The sequence below is a fragment of the Embiotoca jacksoni genome, unplaced genomic scaffold (assembly GCF_022577435.1).
Source record: "Embiotoca jacksoni isolate LCO1_2020_lvr unplaced genomic scaffold, fEmbJac1.0.p SCAF_47, whole genome shotgun sequence".
In the NCBI taxonomy this organism is placed as follows: domain Eukaryota; kingdom Metazoa; phylum Chordata; class Actinopteri; family Embiotocidae; genus Embiotoca; species Embiotoca jacksoni.
The window spans coordinates 1,132,100-1,150,778 of record NW_027185400.1 but is presented as its reverse complement, the minus strand read 5'-3'; the positions used below and the strand labels follow the sequence as shown (position 1 = coordinate 1,150,778).

General features: G+C 45.0%; 1 protein-coding gene across 4 annotated transcripts in view; it reads left to right on the top strand.

The window, feature by feature from the left end:
• The window catches only part of LOC138210673 (NACHT and WD repeat domain-containing protein 2), a 48,904-nt gene that overhangs the window by 18,365 nt on the left and 11,860 nt on the right, over positions 1–18,679 (top strand). For all 4 annotated transcript variants that reach the window (XM_069169956.1, XM_069169952.1, XM_069169953.1 and 1 more), the window contains 3 exons: positions 5,093–5,209; positions 14,426–14,629; positions 16,224–16,374. In XM_069169956.1, the coding sequence (XP_069026057.1) occupies positions 5,093–5,209; positions 14,426–14,629; positions 16,224–16,374 (472 nt within the window). The remainder of the gene's footprint in view (positions 1–5,092; positions 5,210–14,425; positions 14,630–16,223; positions 16,375–18,679) is intronic.

Genomic DNA, 18,679 nt, shown 5'->3' with positions numbered 1-18,679 from the left:
TTATATTCTGGAGGCTTTTCTTGGACATATTTGTTGGCAAAAGCTGCACAAAAGCAGCAAAAAAAAGTAAAAATCTTATAGTGTTACTGCAACGGATCAGAAGCGAGATATTAAAGCCCGGTTTCCTCCCACGACATGGATTAGTCTGTGGATTTGCTCCTTAGTCCATTTTTTTATTGTGAGAATGTCAGTTTCTCATCTAGTGCTGCTCTAAAAAATCCCAGCTCCCTTACCTCCAACCCATCTTACATCGCTTCGACTCGTAAATCACCTCACAATACAATCACTGCCTCCCACAAGCAGGAGTTAAACCGAATCTCGGGGCCACTGGAAGCAGCTCTGTTAATAATGTGGTCTGATGTCTCCCGTGGTTGCCAAGCTTACTGGCCATCACACACACACCGAGACACACACACACACACACACACACACACACACACACACTCACACACACACACACACACACACACACGCACACACACACGCACACACACACACACACACACACACACACACACACACACACACACACACACATGCACACACACCGAGTAATTCTAATAAAAGTTTTCTAGCCACAGCTGTGCGAATCTGTTCAACGGTTGTCACTCACATCTCACAACACAAGCGGCACCAGATGAGTGGTGAGACGACGTTTCACCGTGATTAAAAAAAAAAGAAAAAAGAAGCCTATTCATGTATTCTATTATGCTTGCGCTTTAAAAGGGAGGGGAGGGGGGGGGGGGGAGGGGGGGGAGGGGGGGGGGGGGGACGCCTGTCAGCTTGGGTCTGTCAAAAAAAGATGCAGTGCTCTTCAAACATGTCGCCCACTAAAAAAGATTTAAAAAGCTGTTCATTTTTGCTTTTGTGTTCAAAGTTTGTTTAAAACTGGAATTGGACAAAGAATGTGAAAGTAGTTAAGTACTGGCAAGTCAAATTAGCCAGGAGATACCTCATCTCTTTCAGACTGAAACTACAGAAGTTAAAAAAAATTAATAAAAAAAAAAGTATGGCATGAACTGGGTTTATTTGCCCCTTTCCCATCTGTTTACCTGGATGCTATATTTCTCTCATTTTTCTTTCAGTCTGTTCCTTTTCACTCGTTGGCAGCAGGCCACCGTCCCCATTCACTGTCGTTTCCTCCATTCAGTCTCCGCACTAACATATCAACACACCAACTGCCTCCGCGGCAACGACGCAGACATTCAACAAAGGTACTCCAAAAAATAAAACACGAAACACATTCGAAAGCCTTCAGTTAGACTGCAGTTATAAAAACCCGTGGGAGAAGTGTTCATGCTGTAAAGAGGATGTCTCATTACCACCACGATGGCTTGATTTAAACCACTTAGGCTTACAAAAATAAAACGTATCTCAGAGATCGGCCTGTGTCGATTAAACGGACTGAAATCCCAAAAAGTACGTCGTTCTAAATCTTGAGATGTTTTAGAAAGCTTCAACACCTAAAAAGTGACTTGAAGGTCCGGATTAAACAAAGTAGGCGTGAAAGCACCATTAATGACGTTCATATTGTTTGAATATAAACGGATTTCCAGTTGCTTTCCAAAATGCCGTCCAGTTGCACCTGAACTTGCTCCCCTGCCCTTCGAGCCCTTCGAGCCCTTCGAGCCCTTCGAGCCCTTCGAGCCCATCGAGCCCATCGAACCCTTCGAGCCCTTCGAGCCCATCGAGCCCTCTCACGGTTGAGCTCAGCTCTGCTTTCTTTTACCCAGCAGCCTTTCTACACGGCCGTCTGTTGTTAAACTCACCGGCCGTAAAACAGTCTCTGTGATTAGACAAATGAATGGAGTCGGAGCAACTGGTTTCCCCGAGTGTAAAGCAGTGTGTTTACACCATTAGAGTTGACTTACAGAGGATACGCTGTCAGGACTTATGCTAGTTTAAAATGCAGATTGGCCTGTACGCCCCAGGATATACAGTTTATAAAACACTTTCATTCATCTGAAAAGGCTCCTATTTTAAACAGAGCAGTTTTTGGTGTCTGCATTAATTTCCACATTGATTGGGCTGTTGGGCAGCGAGGGGAGGAGGATGTGCAGGAGAAGCATATTCTTTGGTCTTCACTGCTGGTTCCCATTCATGCTTTAGGAAAAAAATATACATACATCATGGCTTCCAGGTACGCTGACGGCACAGTCAAAGTATAAAGATCTGAGTGTCCCACATGTAATATTGTCTTCAAGAAGAATTATTCAATTGTAAGCTTTTTACTTAATGTTCTTGTTGGTTCGCTGAGCCAAGAGGACGGCGGTGGACGAGCACTTTCAAACAAGTTGTAGGAATGTTTGTAATCTGCTAGTTTACGACCAAAAAGAAGCTGAAGTATTTGAATTCAGTGCAGCGTGCCGGCTCTCGTTTAACTCTCGAGCACCTCCATCTGGACGCAAACAGATCTCAACTCGCATCATTAAAGCCGCGTTAGACGGCCTAGAACAACAACCCAACAAAGTTACAGAATGTTGAGGAACAACAAACGGGCCTCGTGGTGCGACATAAACAGCGATATGGCCAAAATCCCTGTTTGAACCTCCCTCCATGTGATCCCTCGGTGCCGGTTATGCATCTCATTCCGGTAAAAATTTCATATTTGGATTCGGTGCTAAAAACTTTCCTCGAGCAGCACGAGGCCAATCAAACATTCTCGGAGACTTACTACATGTTCTTAATAAAAACCGCCCGCAGTAGTGAGCTTAAGATATATTTATGTTGGTGCCGTATCTATTTTTACTCTTCTTTTTATGCCTGAGAGTCTTTCTGTTGGTGGGGTTTTTCCGCCTTTTTCCCACCGCCTGATTTCATGCCCTTTCTTCCAGGGCATCTTGGGCATAAACCCAAAGTCTAATAGTCTAACATTCAATAAATAAGAAAAAAAAAAAAGGGAACGGCTTCTCCTGCATTTGACCCGCCATGGGCAAACGCCTTCCAAGGGCATTAGAAAGCCGCTTAGCGGAAGCTGCTTCGCCTCTTACGTAAGCATCGGCACCCCTACTACTGTGGTTTAAGGGGGAGTGTAGGATGGGTGGGGTTGGGGGAGGGGGGGGGGTAATCAGAGAGAGGAGCAGCAGAGAAGACGCTGGCAGGAGAGGAGGAGGGCGAAAAGACAAGGAAACTGTTCCAGCCAAATCCAGTCCCACAGGAGTCTTTCTTCATCTAAGCATGGCTCCTTCGTTACCCCCCCCACCCCACCCCCCAACCCACTCTCCACCCTTTAACTAATCCCCCATCCAAATACTTTCCCTCTGAACTTCATCCGCGTGCCCTTGCCCGTTTTGGGATAAACATTCCTCGACTGTCATTTTCTCCTTCATCCATCCCCGCCATCCCTCCGCACTCCGGTGAAGCACGGTGGGTGACGGGGCAAATTGAATCAGTGTGTGTCCCCCACCGCGCACACGCACACGCAAGATATGACTAATGTCTTCATTTAGCTTTTAATTACAGCGCATCCTCCCAATCACCTGCTGAAACCCTGTAGAAAAGCTGTCGTAATCAGAGGCGCTCATCTCACTCCATTCCTCTTCCCTCCGGTTCTTGTCAACACACACACACACACACACACACACACACACACACACACACACACACACACACGTGTGCTGGAAGTAGATTAGTGACACTGATGCGTGTTGACTGATGTGCCGAACAATGAGCTTTTCACAACAGGCCAACATGAGGGATGCTTATCATGTGTGAGTGGGAGAATTTTTCCAAAGTAATGGTCCTCTGGTGGTTGAGGATAAGAAAAAGGGGCACGGAAGTAGATCTAATCAGACGTGTAAAGCTTTATATGTTTCTACTGGTGCCAAAACAATTCATCCTGTAGCCTGAAAGGTCTTTTTTTTTTTAGGCTACAAAGAAGTCCTATAGCTTCTCAAAAGTGAGAGGTTGCATCCGCTGGATTGTGAAATGAAAATATTTGCAAGTGGCAGCCGGAGGCTGTGGAGGAGATACGCTGCTTGTTGACAGCTGCAGCCTTTCCACAGTAATACAGCTGCTCACAACAACAATCAAGCAGATGAGCTGAGGTGTAGCTCCAGCCCTCCTGCTGCTCTTACCAATAATGAGAGAGGCGAATACCTCCCAGGCTGTCGAGGCAAAAGAGTCCCCCCCCCCCCCAACTCTGCGTTTTGCAGCAGTGCGGTCCGGCTGCATGCAGACAGGCCCGCCAGTCACCGCCGCTCTCTGCCAAACTTGCGGACGTGTCAGTCACCGTGCCAGGCTTAACTCCTCTGAACGAGCTAGTCTGGTGAGCGGCAGAGCGTGAAGGAAGACAGCAGCTGAATCACTTTGGCTTCACCTCATAGCCCCTGAAAAAAAAAGAACTCCTACTTTTTACCCCACAAGCAGACTAGCTGCTGGTTTCCAGAAGAAGAAGAAGAAGAAGAGGGGGAAAGGATCATGTGATCAGGAACAGTATACATTTTAGGGGCTGAAAACCTGATCCTCCAAGGAGTAGAGACCATCAGCCAGATCCGTCCATCCACCCATTACCTATACTGCTTATCCCGCAGGGCACAATACGTCTTATTGTAAGCCACATGTCAGGCCCGAGTCAGCAGGATAAAAGCTATGAGAGACCCAGCGCGTGGCGGCAGGAGGGCTTGTTGTCCTCGCCCTCCTCCTGTCTGGTGGGGAACCCCCCGCCCCCCCACATTGCAATTTGTGTTTGCATTATATGAAATTTGCCCTTTTATGCTCTGCATAAAAAAGACATTAAAGTACCCTCTTACGTTTGTGTTTTATTGTTACTGTTGTCAGAGATTTTATCTATAATATTTCAGTTTTTTTGTTTTTTTGGCCTCAGCCCAGTAATATTTTCACCCTTGAAACACAATGTAGAGAACTTAAGAACTTTGTTTTGAAAAGTGCCGTATAAATACAGTTTTACCATTATTACTATTATTAATATGAACTTCTTATCATCTTGTTTTATTATTATTATCATCATGCTCATTTTTGGTCATCATTATGATTGTTGTTGATTATTGTCCTCATCATCTTCCTCATTATTATTATTATTATTATTATTATTATTATTATTATAGATGATTCTGTGATTGTGTGTGTCCAGGTGGTGGACCTGTACTGGGGCGTGGATCCAGAGGAGTGGGACAGTCCAGAGCTGCAGCGACTCCGAATGAAACTCCTGGAGGAATGTCTGAAGACGTCGGCCGGGCCGTGTTTTGTCGTGAGTCATAATGGATTTCCTTTACGTGTGTTTGACTTGATGGAATTACGGATGTTATCTAAGTTCACAGCGCCGCGTGTCCGACTAGTCACATAATAAGTGGAAAATCTGTAAAATCAGCGTCCGCCTCCGCCACGTCCCTCTCCACCTCGTTACTCGGCCGTGATGCGGCATTAAGAAGGCACTGTTTGCCGCCGATGTGCTTTTTGAAGATTTAAAAGTGGCGTGAAACGACCAAACGAGAGTGAAATCAGAGTTTCCTCGCAGACCTGTCGTTTTATGAGCATGTTTGAAAGAGAGAAAAAAAAGGACTCTGAAGCGACAAGATTGGCGGACGGCAGCCTTTGAAGTCCTTTCATTGCAGCTTTTGTATGCGGGACGTGTGCGTGGACTCGGTTTGACAGCGGACGAGCAGACGATGTAGAATCTGTTATTGTTAACAGAGGCCGTCCTGATTTTTGAAAACAGTGAAATGAGGAGCAACAAAAACAACAACAAGCCCGACAGGGACGATGGAAAAGAACCTTCAGCGAGCAGATTGCAAAGTGCTCAAAGTTCCACTAGTATGTGAAGAGCTCTGAAACGAGAGAGATGCGTAACTACTGCTGACATTTCAGTGATCTTTTCTAGATGATTTCAGGCCCAATTAAAAAAAAGAAAAGGAGGGGAAAGGATGAAGGCTGGAGTGTAGAGAGGAAGACGACAGGGAGAGATATTGATGGTGAATTATTCAAATGGAACAGATCAGATTCTAGAGGTTGGAAATTGAGGTGAGAGATCACAGAGAGAGGTAATGCATTATGGGTACAACAGGAGCTCCTGGTCTTGGGGGAGCATAATCCCCCTTCCCCTGACTGAATCTTGTATTTCTTCCTCCTCCTCCTCGGCATGCACTGCTGCCTGCTGCTGCTGCTTCTCTTTGTCTGTCGCAAACATTCACACAAACACATTTCACTGCAAGAAAAAAACCCAAAACAATCTGCATCCTGATGATTTAATACTTTCCAGTGGAGTCATGCCTCTTGTTTCGGGCTTGCATCACTTCTTCTAACAGGTAAACCTGCGTCAGAAACAGGAGGAATAACCCGGCAACCGGCAAATTCCCCCGCTAGTTTAAGACAAGCTGGTTTGTTTGGCTGACCGTGAACTCACGCCGGACATTTGTAGTTCATCGTTTGGCTGCTTTTCAGCATACATACGCCAACATCAGCATATCTACTGCCTCATCTGTAGATCAGTACGATGAGATGCACTTGAAAGAGCTGAAAAAAAGAAAAAGCTTGCCATTCACAATAAGCATCCACGTCCTTCATCCATCAGCGGCATTAAGCATCACAATCAGGAAATGAGCTGCGTCACCGCGGGAGGTTAATTCACTCCAAGTAGAAACAATCGACACGTCGGGCTGTCACCATCCCACCATCCACCATCAGGAGACTTTTGCTGACAATTAATTGCCATACAAATAATTGTGATTCACAATTTAATTGATTTAATTTATGCTCTATTATAATACAAGCCTGGTCATAGTTTAATAATACATATAACACATAAAGACAAAGATATTTATTTGCGTTCAACACCGGAACTGGAGTTATTACTCTGCACCAGGTTACATAAACATTTAAATAAAATAATGAAAAGATTGCTGGGCAGATATGAAGAGGCAAAAAAAAAAGCTCAAATCTACAACTCATATTACTGAAATATACAAAGAAGTTAATGACAATGACACTTTCACGACATCCCTCAGTTTCCTACAGATGAAGAGAAACTATAATCTTTCAACGTTCAGCCTTCAGAGGGACGAAAAACTCCACGAGCAGATCTACAGAAAAGTCATGAACAGCCAGGAAGCTAAAAAATGTTTGCACTAGCTGGCGATACTGGGCCTTACCTTGGTGTGGTGAAGCCGTGGTCCCGAGCAGCTGGCAGCACAGATAGATTAATCCGACGTACGGCTGAGGGAACAGCGGCAGCAGCATGAAGATGAGGCGCTCGGCACAAACAGTCTTTAAAAAGCAAATTAAAGCCACATCTTCAAAGTGCTAAGAGGGAGCCTGGGATGCTACACTAGCAGCAACAGAAAAGTTTGGTGGAGGAAGCACCTGGCAGCACCTGAGGAGAAGTGGGCGTGGCCTTGAGAGCTCAAAGGGACCGCCTTCTACCACATTGTGTTCTTAATGAGTTTTAGACTGTCGTGATGTCACGGCCTCTTACGCCCAATGAGACGCCAGATGTGACGGTGGGCCGTTTTAAGGAAGTCCCGATCAGGCAGAACGGAGCTGAAATGATCCGATGTGAGTTTACAGCCTCGCTCCTTTTGTGCTGCAGGCTCGGTGTTTGTTGTCGTGTTTTACACGCCGCGCTGATTTCATTCATTTTCCCTCCCTCTGTCCTCGCTGCAATTTTCACCAACTTAACCCCCCGACTGATCCCCCCCCCCCGAGCAACGCGACACAACACACAAACTCAGGTGTGCACCTGCACACTCGCTCCTGTTTTCACGCAAACACCTACACAGGAACATACAAACAGACCATCTTGACCCGGGGCGTTTTCTCCGTCGCTGAGATTGAGAATCAGTCGGTGTGTACTCCAACTCTACACACACACACACACACACACACACACACACACACACACACACACACACACAGTGCACGTCCTCTCCATCTGGCTGGTTAAATCTTTAATGGCATATTCTAGTGGTCTGCTCTCTGTGGAGGATGTAGGGTATTTTTATGCTGAGGAGCTGACAATAGCTCCTCAGAATGAAGTCCCATTCAGACTTGTCAAAGCCAGCTGCTGAGGTCCCTGCGGCTCGGCTCGGCTCGGCTCGGCTCGGCTCCCCCGCCGCCACACAGCGCCGGCCGGCCCCGTTTCCAGGGCTGCGGGAGCTCCGAGCGGTGGCGGCGGGCCCTTTGATCAGGGACTCGGATCCTCGTTTATGACAGTTCTGGGTTGTCTGAGCCATCTCTGGAGTCCCATTGTTTATTTTTACAGGGTGGTAGACCTAGATATATATATATCTATATCTATATCTATATATATCTATATCTATCTATCTATATAGATAGATAGATAGATAGATAGATAGATAGATGTGTGGACGGGAGAAACGTCAGCAGAATTTAGGGTCATTTTTTTTCTTTCTGCAACGTACAGTAGGTTTTTCGTCCGTGTGTGTGTGTGTGTGTGTGTGTGTGTGTGTGTGTGTGTGTGTGTGTGTGTGTGTGTGTTTCTATGATTCAGTCTCCTCCTGTGCTTTCTTATAATCTCACTCGTTTTCTTATCTGGTTTAAACTCAACCGGTGACTCACGGTTTCTCCACACCGTCACCTTCACCCATCGAGGTGCTGACCTTGTATCACCCCCGCTAACACACACACACACACACACAAACACACACACATACATCTACTGGGGGCGTAAGAGGAGACTTCAAAGGGAGGCTGCCCTGGGGGTCTGCAGCCCACGATGACTGTGGCAAGGCCCGGCGAAGGGATCAGAAAAGAGATGAATAGAAGAAAGACAGAAGAAGATCTCAGAGAAGCAAAAATGTACATCTGCATTGATTATTGATGTAGAAACACTACAGAGGGAGCAGATATCTGATATCTGATATCTCGTCCAACCTCCATGTCTCCTTCATGTATTTCTGTTCTCTAAACTTCTACGTAAAGACTCACTAACTCATCTCTGTTGGACAAAGTTAGGGTTTAGACTCTCAGCCTTTCAGATGAAGAAAATATCACCGTACATCTACAAGAAAAAAATCCTTCGTGGGGGAAATGACAATTTTTTTTAAAAAAAGCTCAATAAAAAGTAGTAGTCATGCGTGACCATGTCGATTCAGTCAGCTGTTATATAAGCAGCTTTTTATTGGATGTGTCAGTCTTTCTTGATGAGTTAAAATCGGCAGCAGCGAGTGTCAGCCGAAGGGCGCCGCTGGATACGAGACAGGTGGCAGTGCAGGGCCGTTAAACACACAGAGACACACACACACACACACACACACACACACACACACACACACACACACACCTGGGTAAGAGGTGGGTTTTCTTTAACCTGTCGATGCAATAAGGCTGGTTTCCATGGCAATGGCAGGGGGTTGGCATGGTGATGGTGTCATTGACCCAGACATTAAGCATGACAATGAGCCATGACTTTTTCCCTCTCCGGCTCTCCGACAGTCTCAAATTCCCTCATGTAAAAAAGAAGAAAAAAAACAAAAAAAAAACACTAAAACTTGATAAATGCCTCAAGGACGCGTCTCGGCAGACAGCATGCGGCTCCACCGGTTCTGCTGGCCGTCGTAGCGGCTCTTCTGGATGTAAGAGGATAGTTGAGGATACTGTGCTCGCTCTCTCTCTCTCTCTCTCTCTCTCTCTCTCTGCTTCTCCTGCAGTCAGTCAACATGATGTAACTGCTAATGTGATCGCCCCGACCGGCATCGCTTCGCCTCTCATCTTAAATGATATTGGAAATTGGGCCCCGCATGCTGGCGCTAAGATGACTCTTAATTCGAACGCTGCATCACAGTCGGTTTGAAGCGTTTATGTAAATCCATACGGCGGACTTATTCTGAGCATGTTTCTACAACATAGTGTTCAATCGGGGGTTCGGGATGTGTATTAAATTAGCCCACGGTGACAGCAGAGAAGCTATGTACGCCTTTAAACAAAAAAAATTAAAACAAATATCAAAATGAACTGCTTCTAAACAGTTTCATATTTATCTTTTATTTATCTTTGTGTAAGATTTATTCCGTTTTATTCACAACCAGGATTTATCTTTCTTCGAATATGATTCTTTCCTGACTTCCCGAGTGCGTTTGTTTCTACTCAAGATGTAAAAGTTTCGTGGCGTTGGTTTGCATGGCGTGTGACCAACCGCATCGATAGCGCCGTTCTCTCGGACAGATTAAAAATGGATTGATAAAAAACTTTTAAAGTGGATCGGCGAACATACTCGGGCGGTTATTAAGATATCACATTTTTTTTAGAAAACAACCTGGGCTCATTTTTAGGGACTACTTTCAGCAGCGGATGAATACAGTGCTGTATGTGGCCAGTGTCGCCTTTTAACTCACTGATGTGCTTTTAATACTTTTTTTGGGGCTCTAAAACACTGAAGAACATCTGGATTCGACTCCTCAACCACAATTTGTTAGTCAATTCAGAAAAAGCCATTGGCAGCACACAAATCACATCGTTCCGTGTTTGTACTAAACATTGATTTCCTGTATAATGCATCCTCCAAAAAACTCACGACACACTCATATGATGTAGTGTGTGATGGAGAGGGATGAGACACTGCCGTGACGGGGAGACTTTGCGTGTCGCTGGAAATGAAATATTTCTTTGATCATCTGGTTTTGTTTGGAGACATATTTCTCTCTGCTGCGCCAAAGCTTACGCAGCAAACAGCAGAGCAGTCGTGCCCCGTTGATGGATTGACCGCGTGAGTGATTGATTCGTTAATTCATACTGTAGCTGCGTACAATATCCGAGCTGCCTCTCCCAACTGGCTCATCAGATAAAGTGCACTTAGCCCGACTATAAAAAAAAAAAAAAAAAAACTCCGAAGCAGGAAGGAGGGAGGCAGAGGAGGGCAGCGAAAACTGGAATTTCATTTGGCCACTATCTGCTTCGCTATTGTCACTTTAGCCTCCTGTGTTTCTTGCACCTGCGGCTCCGAAAGCATAAAAAGAACTACGTCTCTCAAAAGAAAGACACACACACACACACACACACACACACACACACACACACACACACACACACACACACACACACACACACACACACACACACACAGAGGGGTGAAGCCGTACCTTGTCAGCCTCCGTGCAGTAATCCACTTAAGATGGCCTCCTTCCAGACCTCCTCTCTGGCTACGACAGGAATGTTAAAACCACCCGGCAAAATATTTGCACATTTAGTTTTTTTTACCGTTCGTCTTCACACGGGTGGATTAGTGTGAACGTATGTGTGTGTTCAAACACCTGATTTTTTGATAGGAAACACCGGTTGGTTTTATCCTAATGTCCATCTCCACACACACACACACACACACACACACACACACACACACACACACACACAGCCAGTCCTCCACTCCATTCATCCTGCTGTATCACCGCCAGGTGAGCTGACTGAGCAACTTGGAGAGTCTCTCTCTCTCAGCCTCCATCCTCCCGACACATCACCGCAGCACTGTGAGTCATCCAGGGCCATCTGAGGCAGGAATATGAGGTGACCTGCGGGGACGCCCAGTGTTCAAAGCTTTCGCCACGGTAACCGTGTCCCGCTAAGTCGATCCAGGTGCCTCGTTCCCCGGACCAATCGGCGCTCACGTTCGCGCGCCGGTTCCTGAGCAACCCAACGAGATTATCTGACACTCAAATTGGTCTTCGTCGTATTTAGAAAGGATTTTGTGTTTCCGAAGGTTAAGCAAACTCTCTGAGAAAATGTTGGCGGTGAAGCTTCGACTGGTAAAACCTGCTCGTGACAGCCAATTAAATCCAAGCGGCAGCCAACGTTGACGCCACCCACTGGTTTCTGAACTGCCATTATGAAGCTAAATCCACTTTTATATACAGTCTGTGCTGATTCCTCGTTCTATTCCAGGTGACATTCAAATACTGTTAAGTATTAAAGCCAGGCAGTCCAACAGGATTATCTTAGACTGAAGAAAAGTACTCAGATAGTATCGGGTTGCAAAGAGAGTTTTCAGCAAACTCAGCAAATGTTAGCTTTGGGCGATAAAACTTGCAAGCGGCAGGTCACCAGTTAAAAAAAGATAAAAGCCTCAAAAACAGAGGGCTTGATGGCCAAATGGAACGATTACTTAAACACAACACAAAGTCTCCGTGGTCACATTTACCGCCGTGACATTTCAGGTTGTTTGTTGGCTTTTCTCGCAAAACCGAACATCATCTTTTATCATTTTGGAGAGTAGATGTTGAAAAAAAAAAAAAAAAAGACCGGTAACCTTTCCTGTCAATCGCAACCGCAGATAGTGAGCAGCCTGCCCTACTTATGTATGTGTGTAAAGAGAGCGCAGGGGGAATCCCAACCTGCTTCCTTCTGTTACTACTTGTAGTTTTTATCCTCTTTTTACATGCCTGCCTCTTGTTTTGCCTTCAAATTCCTTTCTTATTAGGCTTCTTACTTTATTGGCCATACATGAATATCCCAGTCACGAGAGCTCATACATTTATTATATAACAGAATTTTATTGTTTTATTTTTAGCTTTTCCCTGTTTTAGCCCTAGCCTTTTTTTTTTTTTGTGCAATTAACACTTTTAATCGACTGTTTCACTAAAATAATGTGTGAGCTAAATGCTTATATAATGCAGATATTGAGTTTGGATCCGGTTGCCAACCGTCCAAGTGACACCTCCTCCTCCAAAACAACAGATACTGTACATGGTAACCGCCTCCTCCATCCAAAATTGGACCAACATTCGTGCAGCGTGGACACAAAACCGTGTGAATGTAAGATGAACCTGCCACGGGCGTTTGTGGGCTTTTAGAGTCGGCCGTCCTACGGGCCGCGCCGCGTGCCATCGTCCGATTCTGCTCGTTCTCCGCATCTGTTCCCGCTGCGAATGCCAAGCGAGCGAGGAGTCCAACACGGAACGGCTTTGAAGCGTCATTGCCGAGAGCGACGTCGTTTTCCTGCTCATCGGAGCTCACAGTCATTTGGCTCGGCCTCTCGCTCGCTCCGGCGCCGGCGCCCCTCGAGGCCTTCGATGCATGTGAATAATGACACACGGAGTAAAGATCAGCTGGTCACGGAAAGGAGGGTTTTCCACAGATTTTTTTTTTTTTACATTTTATTTGTGCATTTTTCTTGCTCCCGTTGTCCTCGAATATGACGAATGGAGAACGTCGAGAACTGAGGCAGAAACCGTCTCTGATCGTTTCAAGTGGTTTTGAATCTGCCGTCACTCAAGATCATGTGCACAGATGCCGAGGGGGAAGAGCGAAGACTCACTGGAGCTTCCAGTCGATATGGCATGTGGAGTGGGAGATAATAGTGGGATGAAAAGGCCACTTTTTGATTTCATGATGCCTAATTATGCAGCTAGTGTGTCGAGTGTTCTTGTTTCTGACTAAAAAAGATTATGCAGAGAGATTACGGGTATTGGCTGCAAAGCATGATGTTGATGATGCTGCTGATGATGATGGAGGAATTTGATTGTGATGATAATAACCCTAACTTAAAGCAGAGAACCACATAAATCATATTTCACAGTCTTCCTACATATCCACATTCCTCCCTTTGATTAATACCATCACTTCTTTTCTTTTATCTGTTTTATAGAAAAAAAAATAACAAATCTGCTCATTTTTATTAATGATTGCTAAGAATTAGGAAATTTGGCCAAGTCTGTTTTACATAACAGTTAGTCATGCAAATGTTTGCTGTGCAGCAGCAGAAGAAAATCAGTTTTTCTACCAAAATAAAGAGTAAAAGGGCAGAGAGGGAGTCTCGCTATTAGGCCGGAGATATTCTTGCTTTAAACTGGTGTAGGGTTTAGTTTGGAGCTCAGCGACCTACGCAACTACATGTAAACAAGTCCTCGACTGTTAACGTCCGCGCACGACAGAAAATACCGGAAATACAGAGAGTTTTTTTCCCCCCATGTGATGTGACCCCCTCGATTGTCGCCAAGTTTACTGTTAACAGCGGCCAAATCCAGATGTTCGAGTCGTATCCTTCCCCCCCCCCTCTCTGGTGCGCCCTCTGGCGGAGTCTCCTAGTAACACACGCCTTTCTAACGTGTGGTGAGCAGAAGAACAAGCTCGCTGGAATCATGAATACTCCTCTGCGGGAGGAGAGGTGCGGCGCTTGTTTCTAACTCAAACAGTACGTGTGCGGCCGTGTTACGAAGCGACGGAGCCGTCAGCGTGCAGCACGGTGCAGCGAGCGGGGATCGCAGCGGCGAGCTACACCGCTGATGTCACACGCTGGCTGGTAGACGTCCCAGCTGCACCACAGTTGCGCCCGTGGCTCTGAAATTGCCTTAAATAAGTCGCGCCGCGTGCATCAGTGACTCCACCATTCACCATGCGCCACTGATCGCAAAAATAGAGCCCTAAAACACTTGGAGAGATTGTGATGAGGCACATTTCCTGTCTCCCTTCCTCACCTGGCGTGCCCTCTGTGTCTTTGTCTTTCCTTCCTTTCCACCCGCAGGGTCTGGTGGGAGAGAAATACGGCAGCATCCGAGTGCCGGGGGAGGTGGAATCAGCAGAGTTTGAGATGATCTTGGATGCAGCTGTGGAGGCGGGGCTGGACACACACATCTTGGAAGAGTGGTACTGCAGGGATGAAAACTCGGTGCCACCCGCATACTACCTCAAACCCAAAGCCCAAATGCTGAAGAACTACCAGAACTCTGTAAGTGCTGCTAACCTGCTGCCTCAAAGCTTCACCTCAGTCACATCCAGTCATGTTGCTTTACTCGTGGATGTCACTGAATGGAGGATTTAACGGTGCTGATTATGGGCTTTGTGGTGAAAGGATTCAATTCTGCTTGATAAACATATTATATATGCACGTAAAAAAAAGAAGAACCAGCTTTGCTGAGTTGTTTTGTCTCCGGCAGTTTATGAACCTTTTTGATGTCTTGTGCTTTAAAGTTTTTAGAAAGTTTGAGTATACTTGCAAATGAACTCATAAAACTCACTTCGTGTCAGCACGATTGCGTCGAAATAAAACGGTTTAACTTCCCAGTTCTGCCTTTTAACTTTATGAAGGTAGTTCAATATTTGGTTGACTTCTCTTAACATCTCTGTAATAATGTTGCCTTCCCTCAAATACGACCCTCATGACCGTTTTTCTAAATTAGCTCCCCCGGTTGGGTTCAGGCACCGAGAACACTTCATAAAGGGAAAGATAATGGTTTCCATAAAAATTATGACTTGCACCGTGTCGTGCGTTAAAGTTAGTATTTCCTTAAAGTTACGCAAACTCCGTCGTCATGGCAACAGCCTAGAAAAACTGTCCCCGAGTCATGGTTGGAAACGGGAAGCAAACGGAGATCCACAGCAACCTTCATCGTCAGCGCCACAGTCAACGAGGTTTTCAACAAAAAAAAAACTTCGATCCACAGAACGTAGCTTTGCGCAGGCTTGGTTGCTGTGACAACAGTAAACGCAATTTTAAAAGACTGTCTTGTCTCACGGTCGGAGACGGGAACAGCGGTGTCCACCAAACCCTCATCCTCCCAACCAGGTGAGGAGCGAGAGGTTCGGGTTTACACTGACTTTATATGGACGTCACCGAAACTGCGTCACTTCTCCGGGACACCAGATTGTCTTTATTTATATGACCACCAGAGGTCTCTCTACTATCCTCCTCCTCTCGACAACTCTCACATTTCCACCGTTGTCTCCCCGCAACAGATCACCTCCCGTAAGATATCATCCGGTTGCAGATTCGTCCTGAGCGAGACTTCTGTTACTGGTCAGGGATCTTTTCATGATGTCGTCAGACGGTTAGAGGAGGAATCAGAGCCTGTTGGTGGCACACACAAAAAAAAAGCACTTTTAATGGCTGACATTGATGAATGTGATTAGCTCTCATTTATTACTCTACCAATTTACATAAATGTTGTCCCCATTAGTCACTTAGACCCATAATGACGGGAAAATAAGGTCCAGGTTGGAAAAGTCCCCCTTCCAGTCATTCAATGCAATCTGAGATGCTCAAAAATTCACATGTAAAGTTTCATATTTGTTGTTTCAAACATGATAACAAAAAAAAAAATCATTCAAGCCTCATTCTGAAATTCGAGATTTTCACATTTAAATGAGCATTTCTCACATGAAACACGAATATTCCCTTTTGTGCCGTACACATCACTCTCCACTCATACAAACGTGAGTGTCAGCCTCTATTCTCAGCGCACGGAAGGGAGTCCTCGGTCTGAACTGTGAAATCAGACTGTCCTCTCTCCGTCCCCCCACCCCGTCCCCCCCGTCCCGCTTAGATGGAGTCGAGCAGCGCGGCCAAGACCAAGAACGACAAGGCCTGGAGGAACGTGTCGGAGGAGATCAAGAGGATCTTCCGAACGGCGGTGCTGCAGCTTCAAGAGAAGGGGACCATGAAGACCGCTCAGGCCAAGAAATTCCTCTGCTCTGGTGAGTCTCAGGCCGACTTTCTTTCTTTCTTCTTCATCTTTCGATGGCTTCTTTTCAAGTGTGTCTTGCTGTCTGCTTGGTGTACGGCTCATGTCGGTTTTTCTGGCTTTCCATCTGGTTTTTTAAATATTGTGTGACTTATACGTCAAAAGAAACTAAAACAAAAGAAAAGGATTTCTTTCTTTACTTCTATGATACTGCATTGAACATATTTGGGGTTTTTTTTGACAGATGGTCTGACAAAACAAGCTATTTAAATATGTCAACTTGGGCTTTGTGATGTTATCAATGACATTTATTTCAAATTTTTCTGACGTTACAGGTCAAACTTTAAAAAAAAAAAAAAAACACGTGCAAAAACATGTGATTATTGTACAAATGTGTACTTTGCACATGGAACATTTTCATGGTGTAATATGTGAAACCCACGCAGATTCATGTTTCATAGATGTGATCACGTATAAAAAACATGTAGGACTTTTTTTTTTTCCTGTAAGGGATGTTGTTGTTTGTTCAAATTATCTGCAGATTAATCACTGATGAACGATATTGTTCGTCATCACAGGAATAAATACCTGGCTTGTTTTCCCCAGATATGTAAATCTGATATATTTTCATAGACAGTTTTCCGGATAGCTGAAAGATTACGCAACACACTGTTTTATACCAATGTTGGTTTATCTAGCCTGAAATACAGAAAGCCTCTGCTGTCATAATAAACGACAAAACAAAATGTCCTTTTTTAAAGGTAAATTTAACCTTCAGGAGGAAGAAAGAACATCCACCAAGCAAAAGCCACACTTGTAATGAGTGGGGCTGTTTTGTGCAGTCAGCTTGTAACTAAACTGACAAGAAGAGATGAGGTGCAATCAGGATCCATCAGAGTCACCTCTGCAGATGACAGTGATTGATTGAACACACAGTAGCTGCACCTCACCGCTATTCACCCGAGCAGCACGACGCAGTCAGGAAGCAGCTGAAAACGGCTTTTTACGGAGGGAATTGCTGAGTGACGTTTTATTTGTTTTCTGGAGGTTCGATGCTATTTAATGAGATTATTATGCTCATTATCGCGTGACTATTCTGTATGTTGTGGTGGTCACAACATTTACTTCGTGCTCTCCTAATCACATCAAACAGCCACAGCAGGTATTCTCAGCTCCTCCGGCGTCAGGTGATTCTTCATTTTCACCGCGAGACGTTGACGTGATGTGCGTCGCATCACTTCCTGTCTGGAAGAGACTTTCCGTTTGGGAATCAAATCACCCAGCTATTACTGAATTGTTTGGACAGCTCTGAACTAATCTTTCAGGACGTCTCCTTTTCGTTTCTCAGGCTGTCGTTCAGGGACACGAGCTGAGCAATACGCTACCGGGATCTGAGCACAAGCTTGTGTTTTACTTGGCACCTCCTACAGCCTTTTAAAATAAGGAGTAATACGAAATCTGATTCCTCAAGTCTTACAGTTTTGCATAAAAAGGAAGCATCTTTTGTGTCAGGAAAGTTTTTATGCACTTTAATAGAGCGCACTGGGCTTTAAGCAGTGATTGTATTTTATGGAGGAAGTTGTGCCGTCTCCTGGAAGTCCCACTCTTCCCTTCACAGCTCGTTTCTTCCCTTCACCTAATTAGCAGGCGACCCTGTGAGTTAAAACTATGCTGAGACGCTGGCAGAATTTCAGTCGGTGGGTTCATTGTGGGGAGCCTGTGATACAGTTCAATAGTGCTGGCTTATGTGATTTTATCAACTTTGTTTCTTTGAAATAAGGCTCTGGAGAAATCTGTCTAATCGGAGGCTAAAGGACTTTAAAACTTTAAAGCTGGCTTTTCTCATGAAGGAAATCTAATTCCAACGTTTGTTAGGCTTTTACCTTTGCAGGTTGTTCACTGTGATCCAGCTGTGGTCTGCGTCTTAATGATGATTTAGGGTGATGGTTCTAAACTGGTGGGTCGGGACCTAAAAGTGGGTCGCGGATGTGTGCGTGAAAAGAAAAAAGTCAGACTTTTAGTTTGAAGTCTACAGAATTTCTGCTATCGAAACTTTTATTTTGAAGGGCGTACGTTTCCCAGAATGCAACACATTTGCAGGACAAAAACTAGCAGAATTACGCTCGTTAAATGATTAGTCAGCTCTCGAGCATTTGTGAACAGGGTTAGGATTCAATAAGTGTGTTTTTTTATTTAATTGAAGAAATAAATCTGCTTTTTATATTTAATATTTCATACAGTGTCATTTAGATTCTTAAAACTTAATGAGCATCATCAGTTTGGACAGTTTTATGCCTGTAGGTCAAAATAAGTTTTTT